At 41.6% G+C, this 14,080-nt stretch overlaps 2 protein-coding genes across 4 annotated transcripts; both read left to right on the top strand.

Annotated features, from left to right (window-relative positions):
* The first annotated feature begins 312 nt into the window (after positions 1 to 312).
* Positions 313 to 8,472, top strand: LOC115167476 (adhesion G protein-coupled receptor G3). 3 transcript variants are annotated; one of them, XM_029721915.1, is made up of 14 exons: positions 313 to 418; positions 834 to 902; positions 1,575 to 1,805; positions 1,992 to 2,166; positions 2,253 to 2,403; positions 3,483 to 3,605; positions 3,769 to 3,888; positions 4,782 to 4,839; positions 5,021 to 5,136; positions 5,234 to 5,352; positions 5,569 to 5,837; positions 5,958 to 6,063; positions 6,309 to 6,598; positions 6,824 to 8,472. In XM_029721915.1, exons 2-14 carry the CDS (start codon positions 839 to 841, stop codon positions 6,967 to 6,969), a joined length of 1,968 nt encoding a protein of 655 aa, XP_029577775.1. In that variant the 5' UTR covers positions 313 to 418; positions 834 to 838; the 3' UTR covers positions 6,970 to 8,472. The 3 variants fall into 3 exon arrangements, with proteins under 3 accessions (XP_029577775.1, XP_029577776.1, XP_029577774.1); XM_029721916.1 differs by lacking the exon at positions 313 to 418 and having other exon boundaries at positions 736 to 902; positions 3,769 to 3,810; positions 4,800 to 4,839; XM_029721914.1 differs by lacking the exon at positions 313 to 418 and having other exon boundaries at positions 736 to 902; positions 4,800 to 4,839.
* Positions 8,473 to 8,607: 135 nt separating this feature from the next.
* Positions 8,608 to 13,643, top strand: LOC115167481 (adhesion G-protein coupled receptor G1). The gene is made up of 12 exons (XM_029721927.1): positions 8,608 to 8,755; positions 9,227 to 9,290; positions 9,666 to 9,756; positions 9,951 to 10,085; positions 10,344 to 10,472; positions 10,617 to 10,671; positions 10,928 to 11,019; positions 11,540 to 11,658; positions 11,917 to 12,197; positions 12,305 to 12,404; positions 12,509 to 12,789; positions 12,910 to 13,643. Exons 1-12 carry the CDS (start codon positions 8,695 to 8,697, stop codon positions 13,014 to 13,016), a joined length of 1,515 nt encoding a protein of 504 aa, XP_029577787.1. The 5' UTR covers positions 8,608 to 8,694; the 3' UTR covers positions 13,017 to 13,643.
* Positions 13,644 to 14,080: the final 437 nt, after the last annotated feature.

The raw sequence follows: 14,080 nt of genomic DNA, 5'->3' as shown, positions 1-14,080 counted from the left end.
GGATCTGATGTAATGTGGTGAGATCCTATCCCTCACTAGTTGATTAACCTGCAACAGAAGATGAATAAGATTGACATAAGCAGAGAACTGTAGCCTATTCATTGACGCTCCGCTCGAGCAAGCTGAAGTTCAGACTAGATTTGCATAAAACAAATGCAATGCCACCAGGTTCCTCTAAAGGTAGCATAAAGATATTAAAATGTTGCAGTTATATAATTTGACTATGAACAGTCATGAAGAAAAAACAGCTCCAAACATTAGAATGGACGTTTGTTAAAGGCACAGTTGGAAATACAAATTGGATGGGAGTTTACTGTGTTCAATGATGTAATTATCTCTACAAAGCAGACAGTGGTTTCACAGATCATTTGCTCACCCCACAAGGACGTCAAATGTGAGTGAAATCAACTCCTAGCATGTAAGTAAGTGTATGTGTTTGTGTGTGAGGAATATGATTCAATCCTATTTTGTCATTGTAAAGTTCAGCTACTGTGTTGATAATGTTGTGTCATTATCTTACCTGAGTGATGGCAGAATGATATGTCTGGGAATAAGCAGACATCACAGTGTTGGTCATCAGAAAGCATGGCTAGGTTTTGTTAGTGCTGAAGCATTGTTGAAAACGAACAGAATGTGTTAGGCATACGTTGCGGTATTAAGCAGTGTTAGCCTAGGTGTCAAGCTGAAATGAAATTCTCAGGCTGCATAGTGTACTTTACTGAGTGTAATGTTGAATGAGTGGTAAGGGCTATGACAGAATGTTGAAAATATGGATTGCTTTGTAATGTATTTTTTTGTCATTCATATATTGCACTGTTCTACCCTTAAAACAGCCACAATGTTTCCTCTGCGTCTACTTCTACTTATATCTGGAACACTGGCTATGAATTGCTCAAATTCAGGTACTAGCACACCTCGACTAACTGGTGCCCCCCGCACACTGACTCTGTACCGGTACCCCCTGTATATAGCCTCGCTATTGTCATTTTACTGCTGCCCTTTACATATTTGTTACTTTTATTTCTTATTCTTATTATTTTGTAGGTATTTTTTATTTTTTTTACTGCATTTTTGGTTAGGGCTTGTAAGCAAGCATTTCACTGTAAGGTCTTACACCTGTTGTATTCGGCGCATGTGACAAATACAATTTGATTTGATTTGACTAATGAGCTCAAACTGTGTTTCATTTTAATGCACTGTGGGACCAAATCAGTGGAGGCTGCTGTGGGGAGGACGGCTCATATTAATGGGTGGAACAGAGCAAAGGGAATGGCACCAAACACGTGGAAACCATGTGTTTGACGTATTTGCTACCATTCCACTCATTCCGCTCCAGCCATTACCACGAGGGCGTCTTCCCCAATTGATATGGAGGACTTAAGTACACTTGATTTGGGTTGTTATTGGTACAATTGGCACATTATTTTAGGCTGTTGTAATAATTAGGCAAAAAGCTGTAAATAACCCCATTCATGGTTGTCGTAACTCATAAATTGAATGGTGGGGTATCAACCAAATAATAATAACTTTATGCATGTTAGAGATGTTTACCTATTGCTATTTCATTTCCGTAGATGATACCTTTTATTTAGACACCACAACAGGGGAGATTTCAATGAAAAACATTCTGAACAAGACTATCACCATCATTGATAAAGCTGAGGAAAATCTGAAATGCTTTTGGGTCATTGAAAGCTATATTGAGTGCACCCCAATGAATGTGACCTCGATTAACCTCACTGACTGTCAGACGGTGCCGATTTCCGTAGTCGAGAACTCAACCAACAAGTTGATCTTCAACATGTGTGAGCAAATAAACCTATCTTCCTTTTGTCTATTCGTAATCTCGAAAATTCTGAATGAAACGTGAAACTGTAGCTGGGATTCCTCTGTGATGTCAGAGGTGTTATATAGTCATAACAAAATGACACTAATAACCCCTACTGAACTGTAACACTAGTACAAGGGCTCTTTTACTTTTGGTCCCTCAGCTTCATCCACGTGTGAGGTCACCAAGTGTACTGGGCCACCAGTCACTGCCCTGATGAGAGAGATACAAGACCATCCCAGTGAGGGTCCAAAGGATCTTAGAAGGGTCCTGAACATACGAGATATGTGTGCGGACCTGTTTAAAAACAATCGGACCATGAGGATGATGTTTATTGGGTAAGTAACCAGCCAACCTGTTTCCATTGACTTCTGACAGAGACGTAACTTTGATTACCTGCCCTGTCTCTGTGCTGTATTTGAAGCGTTGAACGGTACCTGGTACACAACATGGTGAACGTCTCAATCACTGGAGAGTCTGTGTACTACCACCTCAGGGATCTGGCTCTGATTGTGTTCAACCTGACCAACCTAACCAGTGCTGATGACAAGATGGTGAAAATAAAAGCACCAGAGGTAGGGCTGCTGTTATCTGGGTTTGTGTTTGGGCATCAATCTCAACGTCAACAGTGAAGAGGCGACTCCGGGATGCTGGCCTTCTAGGCAGAGTTGCAAAGAAAAAGCCATATCTCTGTCCAGTGTCTGTGTTCTTTTTCCCATCTTAATCTTTTCTTTTTATTGGCCAGTCTGAGATATGGCTTTTTCTTTGCAACTCTGCCTAGAAGGCCAGCATCCCGGAGTCGCCTCTTCACTGTTGACGATGAGACTGGTGTTTTACGGGTACTATGTAATGAAGCTGCCAGTTGAGGACTTGTGAGGCGTCTGTTTCTCAAACTAGACACTCTAATGTACTTGTCCTCTTGCTCAGTTGTGCACCGTGGCCTCCTACTCCTCTTTCTATTTGGTTAGAGCCAGTTTGCTCTGTTCTGTGAAGGGAGTAGTACACAGCGTTGTACGATATCTTTCTTGGCAATTTCTCGCATGGAATAGCCTTAATTTCTCAGATCAAAAATAGACTGACGAGTTCAGAAGAAAGTTATTTGATTCTGGCCATTTTGAGCCTGTAATGCTGATGCTCCAGATACTCAACTAGTCTAAAAATGGCAAGTTTTTTTGCTTTTTTAATCAGGACAACAGTTTTCAGCTGTGCTAACATAATTGCAAAAGGGTTTTCTAATGATCAATTAGCCTTTTAAAATGATAAACCTGGATTAACTAACACAACGAGCCATTGGAACACAGGAGTGATGGTTGCTTGATAATGGGCCTCTGTACTCCTACTGTATGTAGATATTCCATTAAAGATCAGCTGTTTCCAGCTACACTAGTCAATTACAACATTAACAATGTCTACACTGTGTTTCTGATTCATTTGTTGTTATTTTAAAGGGCAAAAAAATAGCTTTTCTTTAAAAACAAGGACATTTCTAAGTGACCCCAAACCTTTGAACGGTAGTGTATGTCCTGAGTAAATATGTGGTCTGTGTCTATTTTATGTACATATTGTAGTACTCTGACTGCAGAAGGGGACCCTCTAATGATAATGAGTATAGTGTGTCAGCTAGGTATTTTCCATTCTCGCTGAAATCATTTAGCTCCTCTCTGAGAACAACTCTTACATTCCGGAAACATGGATCCCTATTGATGCACTCCAGAACATCCCAGAGGAAAAGAGGAGAGTGGGCGTGGTCACCTATAAATCACCCAATCAGTTCTTGGTAGGACTTCTTATATTGTGCATCTATTCTATAATTCAATTCAATCATTCTTCCAATTCAATAAATGAAAATAAATAAAAAATGTTGTGATTTGATGGACTGGGCTTTCATGAAATCGCAACCCTCATAATCCTCCATGTCATTATCACCCTCTTCTATCCAGTTTAAAGAGGAACTCGTGAGAACCATGGTCATACGGATAGAGGTGGGCGGCGGCAGACAACTAGAGAACTTGATCACTCCACTGAAGATGAAGTTCAAATTGCTTGACCCTATTATACCAGTAAATTGTAAATTGTCGTCATAAGATTTAGGATGTTCCTGTAATTGCGACATACAAATGTTTTGGGACAGTGACACATTCTTGGTTGTTTTGGCTCTGTACTCCAGGACTATGAGTACAGAGCCAATGACTATGAGGTTAAAGTGCAGACTGTCTGCCTTCATTTTCGGGTATTTTCATCCATATCGGGTGTGCTGTTTAGAAATTACAGACGTTTTTGTGTATAGTCTCTCCATTTTAGGGGACCGAAGGTATTGGGACTCATTCATTTATATGTGTATTAAAGTAGTCAAAATATTTGGTCCCATATTCCTAGCACGCAATTATTACATCAAGCTTGTGAATCTACAAACTTGTTGGATGCATTTCTTGTTTGTTTTGGTTGTGTTTCAGATTACTTTGTGCCCAATAGAAATTAATGGTTAATAATGTATTGTTTCATTCTGGAGTCACTTTTATTGTAAATAAAAAATATAATATGTTCCTAAACACTTTAACACATTGATGTGGATGCTACCATGATTACGGATCATCCTGAATGAATCGTGAATAATGTTGAGTGAGAAAGTTACAGACGCACAAGTATCATTCCCCCCACAAGAATGCTAACCTCCCCTGTTATTGTAATGGTGAGAGTTTAGCATGTCTTGGGGGTATGATAGTTGTGCATCAGTAACTTTCTCACTCGTCCTTATCATTGTTATAAACGGTTCACCCGATATGGATGAAAATTCCCTCAAATGAAAGCGCACAGTCTGCATTTGAACCTCATAATCATCACATCCAAAATGCTGGAGTATAGAGCCAAAACAACCAAAAATGTGTTACTGTCCCAATAATTTTGTAGCTCACTTTAGTTCACAGTTGATTCTATTAATGCATTACCGTATCAGCGTTTTTTTTCTCTACAGGTGAATTACAGCCTGTCATGTCAATATTTCAATGAATACGGTGGGTTTATTTCTGTTACAGTATGTAGGCCTACAGTAACTGTGTTTACTGAAAACTACAGTCCATTGCATACCACAGTCCTTTGCATAACATTTTGTTGTTGCCTCATATGGCAAAGTAAGCTGTACACATACTGACTGCATTTGTGAATGACTAAAAAAGGGTACTCTCTTCCAAACAGGGAACATAAGCCTCCCAGACACTGTCTTTTGGAAAACGGATGGATGCGTTACTAAGATCAACGACAGCGTGGTGGAGTGTATCTGTAACCACGCTACGCCGTTTGCCGTGCTGCTGGTGAGCAATTGATATCCATCAATTCAACTACATCATCCTACCATAAATTATCACCTGGTGATAGTCGTCGTGCCTTATCCGTTCTTATCCCCTCCAGATCGCCGACCTATCTATTGACAGTGCACACTGGCAGGTCTTGTCCTACATCAGCTACATTGGCTGTGGCTTGTCTGCCTTCTTCACCGCCGTATCCTTCCTCACCTACGTCATTACCACGTATGTGACCCCCACCTCGCCAAAATGCCGCCTGCCCACCTTTCCCTCCTTTCTCCATTTTTGAATTGTATCTCTTCCTCTGTACATTTCATCCCCTGTCTATTTCAGCATGGCCCGTGTAGTCGTCCCTGCGTCTGTATAGATGACTGCACCCGTACTAGTCATCTATCCGCGCTGTTTTATCAGTTGTCTGATATGGTTGTACCCTTACTTAAGGAACTCCAGGGTGGACAACGCCAACAGCATCCACGTGTCACTGAGCGGGGCTTTGTTCCTGCTCAACACCTCTTTCCTGCTCAACGAGTGGGGGGCCAGTCTGGGCATCAGGGGCGTGTGTATCTTCATTGCGGCGGCCATTCATTACAGCCTCCTCAGCTGTTTCACCTGGATGGCCATTGAAGCTGTCCACCTGTATCTCCTCCTGGTCAAGGTGTTCAACACTTACTACCGACACTATATGGCCAAGCTGTCCGCCATTGGCTGGGGTAAGTGAATCAGTTCTAAACATGCTCGTTCAGGTGAGAGATACAGTGGGAGAAGAGTTTGCGGACATGGAACCGTGGTCGGACATGTGAATGCACTCATCCTGTGTGTGCACTGTTCAGGACTCCCTGGTATCATCGTGGGAGTTTCATTGGCAGTCAAGGATATCAAACCGTTATATGGACCTACGGAAATGACTATGGCAGACACTAACCAGACAAACACAATGTGAGTAAATGTTACCGTTCTCTTTTTGAATGTTCACTTTTTATCAGTGCAATTTCAGGGGTGGCCCAACGTACAGCGTGTTTATGTTCCTAATGAACGTGCTGTGTGGAGATCAATAAGTGAATGTTGAGGACAAGGTGAATATGATTATGTGTTTGGTAAAGACCAGATGCAGTTTGTCCAATATAATCACAGTTTGATCACTGCGTCACTGCATTTTAACCAACGCTCTCTGCCCACCCCAGCTGCTGGATCATGGACATCCCCTTCTTCTACAGTATGAACCTGGCCTACTTCACCATCATCTTTGTCCTTAACTCTGGCATTCTGTTAACGGTGACCACCCGGATCTGCCAGCTGCAGCGCTATGGCACTAAGGGCAAGCCTGGGAAGGCAAGCCTGGCCTGGAAGGACATCGGCACCGTCCTGGGTCTGACCTGCCTGCTGGGCATCACCTGGGGCCTGGCCTTCCTCAGCTACGGCTATGTCAACCTTCCCATCCTCTACCTGTTCAGCATTTTCAACTCCCTCCAAGGTGACCCAGGGAACATCGCGGAAGACAGGGACAGAAAGAGATAGTAAAGCTGATGTAGAGGGGTGGAAGGGAAGAGAGTGGAGATCAAATAAGATTATGTAGAAAGGGAGAGGAGTGACAGGTAGAGGAAATGTGGCCCTATGATCTTGAATAGTTTGAAAGCACCTATTATTGAGCACCTATGTGGGTGGAGTCTGATGATCTGTCTGTGTTTCTCTCTCTAAGGATTCTTTATATTCCTATGGATCTGTGGCACTGCCAGGAAAGACAGGGAGCGGGTGGCGAATACCAAGAGCACATCAGCAGCTCTGAACACTTCTACAGCCAAACCCAAGGAGGAGATGTTCCCTGGCAACAACTCCTACCAGTAAACAATGTCTGTCCACAATGGAGATCACCCATATCTTCTTAGATGGCAAGGGGAGTTTTGGCTTTGTGTCTAATGGCATATGCATTGTCTCTTTCTTTCTCTTTCAAATTGAGTTATGGTTTCTACACCGGTTGTGTTGATGTATTGTCACGGATCCCTCTGGAACTTTCATTGCGCACACCTGGCCCCTATTCCCACTGATTGTATTTGTATTTAGGTGCCCATTGTTCACCATGGTGGGGACGATTATTGTTATAATGTCCGTTGGTGCGTGTGAGCACCTGTGCTGTGTGTTTTGGGCTTTCGTGCCCTTGTGGATTGTGCAGATGATTACGGGTCTCGTCCCGTGTGTTAATCATTGTGCGCGTGTGTTATTTATTCGAGGTACTCCTCACTCTTTTGTTTGGGTTTCAACCCTGTGTCTTTGTTACGTGTTTGTTTGGTCTTCGTCCCCGTGCCTTTACACGGCACGCCGTAATTAGGTGCTGAATAAAAAAAACGATTACGCATTCCTGCGCCTGTCTCCCGAATCCATTTATACCAACGTGACATGCATTTTCTTCTGTATCATTCCAATGTATTTATTGGGAAAGTGCTTTGAGTGAATAATTTTACTTGAAGTGTACGTTGATTATGATTATCAACCTTCATTAAATATCCGATCTCAAGTTGCTGAACTGACTGTTGCATAATTAGTCAGATACAAACCAAAGGATTTAGTTTCCTGCATGCTAGTGAGTTTTCTCTATGGTTGCTGTGGTAAAGCAGAATGAAATGAGATTTTCAAGTGTACTGATAGGGCACACATATTTAAAAATATATATATACTGTCAATATTCTGTTTCAAATTAGTTACTATACTGTGTTACACAAAGAAAGTCCATGTACCATCAAAGTGAGTTTGTGAGATCTTGTTGGCGTAGTGCAACAAGATGTAAACTGTGACCTAGGTTTTTCACAATTTTTGGGATAAAGCCCACATATTCTCAACACATTGAGACAAAGCACTCTGATGTGATAAACCTTTTCACACAGCCTCATCATTATTCGTTTCACAATCTATCACTTCATTTTCTAACTCAACTCTGGAAAGTGTGTTGCAATCTGGTAATGTTTTCTACATTTGAACTAATATCACTTCTGCAGAAAGTGTCTCACTGGGAGCAAGAGGTTCTCAAATGCACTCATGATTGACCATATCTTTATGATTGTGAAACAGAGACATCCTCTTTTCTAGCAATTTTCTGGTGAGTGGCAGAATGAGTCTTAGAGATGCAGAGAAATGTCACGATATAGGATTTTTTTTGATGATTCTCACTGAAATGTTTTGATTATATTGATTTACCTAACATTAACTCCCCCCCCCCAAAAGGACTACAAAGGACATAAGCTTTCAAGTTTTATTGTGTCATTCTTGATGATTTTTCTTAAATTGTATGTGGAGGCGTCTTATGACCAGTATGTTTTTTATTTCTATTGTCTAATAAATTGAATCAATCACTAATATAAGTCTTGTATTCATTACATGCTGTGTTAACAATAGCCTACTTGTATTCACCCAGTTTTGTAATGCCATAACCTATAGTATACATGCAAATATGTCCAACCCCCTCTCTAATTATAGTAATGATATGAAACCAGGAAACAACAACACACGAGCAAAGATCAACTAACAAGACAGACCATTAACCCATCAGCGGTCACAGGCTGAAAGAGGGAGAGAGTGATGAAGACCAGTTATTTAATTCTCATATTTATATGCATCCCTGCAACCCTGAGTACCAATGGTAAGCTCCTGTTTGTTTCTATGTGTTGAGCAAGTGTTAAAATGGATGGCACATGTGGTTGAGTATTGGTCGAGGTTATGTAGACATTTTTGAACAAACTGTGAAAAGGGGTGGACCAGTTAATTGTATATCTGGGGTGGTCAACCCTGGCCTGGAGAGCTGTCATTTTCAAATAAGATACCTAATCAAGGTCTGTTAAAAAATATACACGATTAGTTCAACCAGGTGTGTCTCGACAGGGCTGAAAAAAAGCTTGCAATCACTGCGGCTCTCGAGGACCAGTGTTTGCCACCCATGATTGACGTGGTCCCCACTGAGTTTTTGTCACCATCATTGGCTTTAGTGTCTACAGTAGTTTTTTATCTGGTTGTTTTGAATGTGTTTGTCTTGAGGTGAAGCATTGGTACCTTGTATGGATTTTTGTCATTTTCAGAGTGATATAATGGCTAACCTTGTCAATAACGTTCCCAGACAATCTTCCAAACTGTAAAGATGCTCTTCGAGATTGTCTTCGCCAAGAAGTGGTATGGACCAGGTACTCCAATAACATTCTTTATGCCCTATTGTAATGAATTTTAACGTGCCATGGATATTACAAAATAGCCAGTACATGTTTATCCTTTTAACTACACAGTTAAACATCTAGCTAGTCCATATGGGAATGTCCATTAAGTTTACATTTTAGCGCTCTCATCCAGAGCAACTTATAGTAGTGAGTGGATACATATTTGTACTTTTACATACTTTTCCCCTGTGGGAAACAAACCCACAATCCCAACATTGCAAGCACCATGCACTACCAACTGAGCTATATGGGATTTGATAACCATTTGATATCCATTCATTACATTGATTAAGTTGAATATAAGAAACGGGTCAAATCATGTAAGATGATTTGTGTTTTTGGTAGGTGTTTTGAGGATAGAATTACAATATGCATTCCAAAGGCCAGAATTGCCATCCCAAACTTCTACAGATGGTCTGTCAACTCATCCAATAAGGTGAGATCATGAATTCATAGCTGTTGATCTCACAACCTTCTGGTTCAGTCATATATACCGGGGTGCAGCAACAAAGACTTCAGACACAGCCTAATCTCTTGTTGTTGTTTTTTTACTGTTGCATATTGCAATTTTTGGTATTTCCGATGGATATGTTGCACTTAAAACTGTAATGTCCATTAATTCCACCATAGGCAGAAGAGAGCACAAATTCTGGACACAGAGTGCACATTCCTGCGCATGCCCTCCAGAGAAGCAAGAGGAACGACACTAATAGCACTGACTATGTGCACATTACAATGGCTGTACTCAACAGCTCTCTATTCAAGGTTGGTAACTGACTCAAACAGTAGGCGATTCTTAGTTTTAGCTGAAACCAACCAATGGTAATGGACAAAATATTATCACTGCTGCCATATCCGGTATACAATTTATCACTACAGTAAAACAATGAATATATTATTTAGTATCATGAAGTCATTTATTGAGGAAGGATTTTATGAAAGTGAAAGGCACATAAGACCTCTCTGAATGACGTTTGCTCTTCTGCTGCTGCTTTCTCTTGCACTTCCCTCCAATGTTAACAGCTTGGTCCAGTTCGAGGCTCTAGATCAGGGGAAGTCCTGGGGCAATCTGTGCTGGCTGTGAGGGTGGGGGACCACAGTGTGAGGGACCTTGACCAGCCTGTCAGAATCACCTTCAGAAACACAAATGTGGTGGGTGAATGGAGTCCACTTGAACTTTAGACACTTACTGGAGGAATAAGACTGTGACTGTGCACCTACTGTATCTCTGAGACAAATATTAGTCTAGTCTATACTTCAATGAACAGTGTGTGTTTTACATTGCCTTTGTTTCAGACTGAGAGAGGGACTTGTGTTTTCTGGAAGGACTCAGAAAATAAGAATGGCGAAGGTGGGGGCTAGGGCTTGACTCATCTTTTAATGGTTGAACTGCTGTGGGCCAACATGTTATTTTCCTGTGTGTGTGGGCATTTGTGTGTGTGTGTGTGTGTGGGCATTTGTGGGTGCTTGTGTGTGTGTGTGTGTGTGTGTGTGTGTGTGTGTGTGTGTGTGTGTGTGTGTGTGTGTGTGTGTGTGTGTGTGTGTGTGTGTGTGTGTGTGTGTGTGTGTGTGTGTGTGTGTGACATTTGTGACTTTTCTGTCTGCAGGGGACTGGAGCTCAGGGGGTTGTAATACCACCCTCATTCACGGAGAGTTTGTGTGCAGCTGTAACCATCTCAGCTTCTTTGCAGTGCTTGTGGTAAATATGTGCTACAGTAATTATATAGGTCATTACTTTAGTTATTTGAATAGCTCTATACAAATCATAACTGTGTAATACATGCAAAGACTGATATAGAAGTCTTCAAAACACTCACTTTAAAGGGACAGTGGTTTCCTTACTCTGTAAGCAGTCCATCGACAAGGTATGACAGAAATCCATGCTTTGGTTTGTTTACCTGGCCATTGTTTCCAAATGCAAATGTTTTGGCACAAATCCAATGCAAGGCAACGATACACATATTAGCATATTTTGCGCTTCATATCCAAATCATCTACAAGTAACTTAACTGCGCTACGGAATCAATTGTAGATACTTTAGGATAATTTGGACATGAAGTGCAAAAAATGCTAATAGGTACCATTAACTTGCATTGGATTTGTACCACCAATGCTAAAACATTAACTATCACTTTAATAATTACATTCTTCTTTTTTTGTATGGTAAGTCCTAGCTGGTAACATACTCTTGATTCCTTATCGTATTTTCTCACTAACAGAACTCAAAGTTGTCGGTAGACCCTGTGAATGCCGCCAACCTCGGCTACATCTCCTACATTGGTTCATCATTCTCTGTGGTTTTCACAACAGTAACCCTTGTCATGTACACTTGTCTTAGGTAAGTATTCTCTCTTCCTTGAATATAAACAGAGTAGTTAAACCATCCACAATGCAGCTACACAATAGTACACATTCACAAACGTTTGTGTCAAAAATATTGAGCGATACAATTCAAAGTAGAGGTAAGCAAGAGACCTCACTTTAGCCCTTTAATCTGTACACAGACAAAGGCCTGATCACAGAAACAGAGCATAAATGGTATACATTATATAAACATCTCTGTGGGCCTGAGCCTCTTGTTTTCTGTCCCCCATAGGAAGGGGCGTTTTGAACAGTCAATATCAATTCATGTGCAGCTGACAGGAGCGCTCCTGTTCCTGCACCTCTCCTACCTCTTGAGCGAGTGGTGGGTGTGGCATGAGGCGGATGGGGCTGAGGGACGTGTCTGTCTGGCCTTTGGGTTGATGCTGCACTGGGCTCTCCTGTCCACCTTCACCTGGTTGGCCATTGAAGGCTTCCATCTCTACATGCTGTTAGTCCGCGTCTTCAACATCTATGTCAGGAAATACCTGCTCAAACTGAGCCTGGTTGGATGGGGTGAGATCACAAGTTCCACTCATAAGTCTTTTTTTCCCTCTCCTTTGACAGTTGAGCGATATTCTACACCATACAATGTATAGTCTAAATGCGGTCCTTGATTCCAGGCATACCCACTGCAACTGTGATGGCCTGTCGTTTCTCAGGAGTCTACGGCATACATAGCTTCTACATGACGGGGGCCAACAATGGCTCATCAACAGACATGTGAGGTTCAATTCACAGTATTTTGTCATAGGAAGCTAATATTTAAATATATATGTAGCCATGAAAACAAGCAAAGGTTCAAATGGACTCTTGTCTAACTGCAGATGTTGGATAAGCAGCGCTACAGACAGCCATGGAGTGGTGGTCAGCTACGTCACAGTGAGTGGATACCTGGGCCTGGTCTTCCTCTTCAACACAGCCATTCTAGGTGTGGTGGTGGTGAAGCTGTGGGGGCAGAGAGGGAAGGGTAGGATGTGGAAGGACTGGGCCACGGTCCTGGGGCTCAGCTGTGTGCTAGGAGTACCATGGGGGTTGGCATTCTGCACCTACGGCCCCCTTTCTCTCCCTGGACTGTACCTCTTCAGTATATTCAACTGCTTCCAGGGTCAGTATCCTATCACACACAACGTCTCTAAGGAAAGATATATGATTGACTGCTTTAAATCTGAGTGATCGCTGAGTGATTTGTTGCTTTTCAATCCCTCCAAAATTATTCCTACAACAGGTGTCTTCTTGTTCCTGTGGTTTCTTGCCCTTTCACGTAAGGGCCGCCCAGAGCACTCCTCTGTGAAAGACTCTTCCAGTCAAAAGATGGAGACAAACTTCAACTGATACTGTGGGACTTGCAACACATTCCAGGATACCTTTTAATAGTGTTTGCGGACCAAGTCCTGAGTATTAAACAGGGGGGAAAGTATAATTAATTTCTTCCCGGTACGGACCTCTTATACCGAAAAGAAATGTATGGGCCTAAATATAGAATTGCATATAGAATCCCTATCAATTCAATAGCATTTCTCTGGGCCTAGTGGTAAAGATTTGACATGTAACTTTTAAAATGTATGACCTTTTATTATGGCATAAACAAAACCAGTCATGATTTTTTCATCAGATTGTCAAACAAGGGCTCCTTTACTAGGCTACCCGCGCACGTTTATCCACTCACAACATATTTCCAGCCCACAAACAATGGTGAATGGAAAGAGACAGCTGTTACACAAAAACACCAAAAAAGTGTCATGACATTTGGCGTTTGTAATTAGGCCAGAATATATGCGTCCACTGCTGTCTGCGTGCGTCTCGGTGTCGGCCACTCATCTCTGCCATGGCATAATTTCAGTGTTTTTACATGACATTTTGGAGTATACCACCTGTTTCCATGTTTCATTTGCAAAATGTTCATGCCTCTGACAAGCGGTAATAATAAAAAGTGGTGTAATAGCCTACAGTTTTTTTACATTTTGATTTCAATTATTGTGATATTTTACCGGTACAGTAAACCCTCACTATTTATTTTGTGGGGACACAGTGCCAGACCGTACCAACTTACTTTCACCCCTGGTGTAAACATGACATTTATGATACTATGACACATAAAGCAAATAGCCATTAGCACACAGCCTATCTACTGGATAAAATGGTGTTTGGTGTTGTGGTGTTAATCAGATCATTTAATGCTTTCTTATTTCATTTACATTTTAGTCATTTAGCAGACGCTCTTATCCAGAGCAACTTACAGTAGTGAATACAAACATTTCATACATTTCATTTTCATTTCATGCATTTAAAAAAAAAAATTGTACTGGCCCCCCGTGGGAATCGAACCCACAACCCTGGCGTTGCACACACCATGCTGGCGTTGCAAACACCATGCTCTACCAACTGAGCCACACAAT

This window comes from Salmo trutta, chromosome 29, assembly GCF_901001165.1.
Source record: "Salmo trutta chromosome 29, fSalTru1.1, whole genome shotgun sequence".
Classification (NCBI taxonomy): Eukaryota; Metazoa; Chordata; class Actinopteri; order Salmoniformes; family Salmonidae; genus Salmo; species Salmo trutta.
This window is presented reverse-complemented; position numbering and strand designations above follow the sequence as displayed.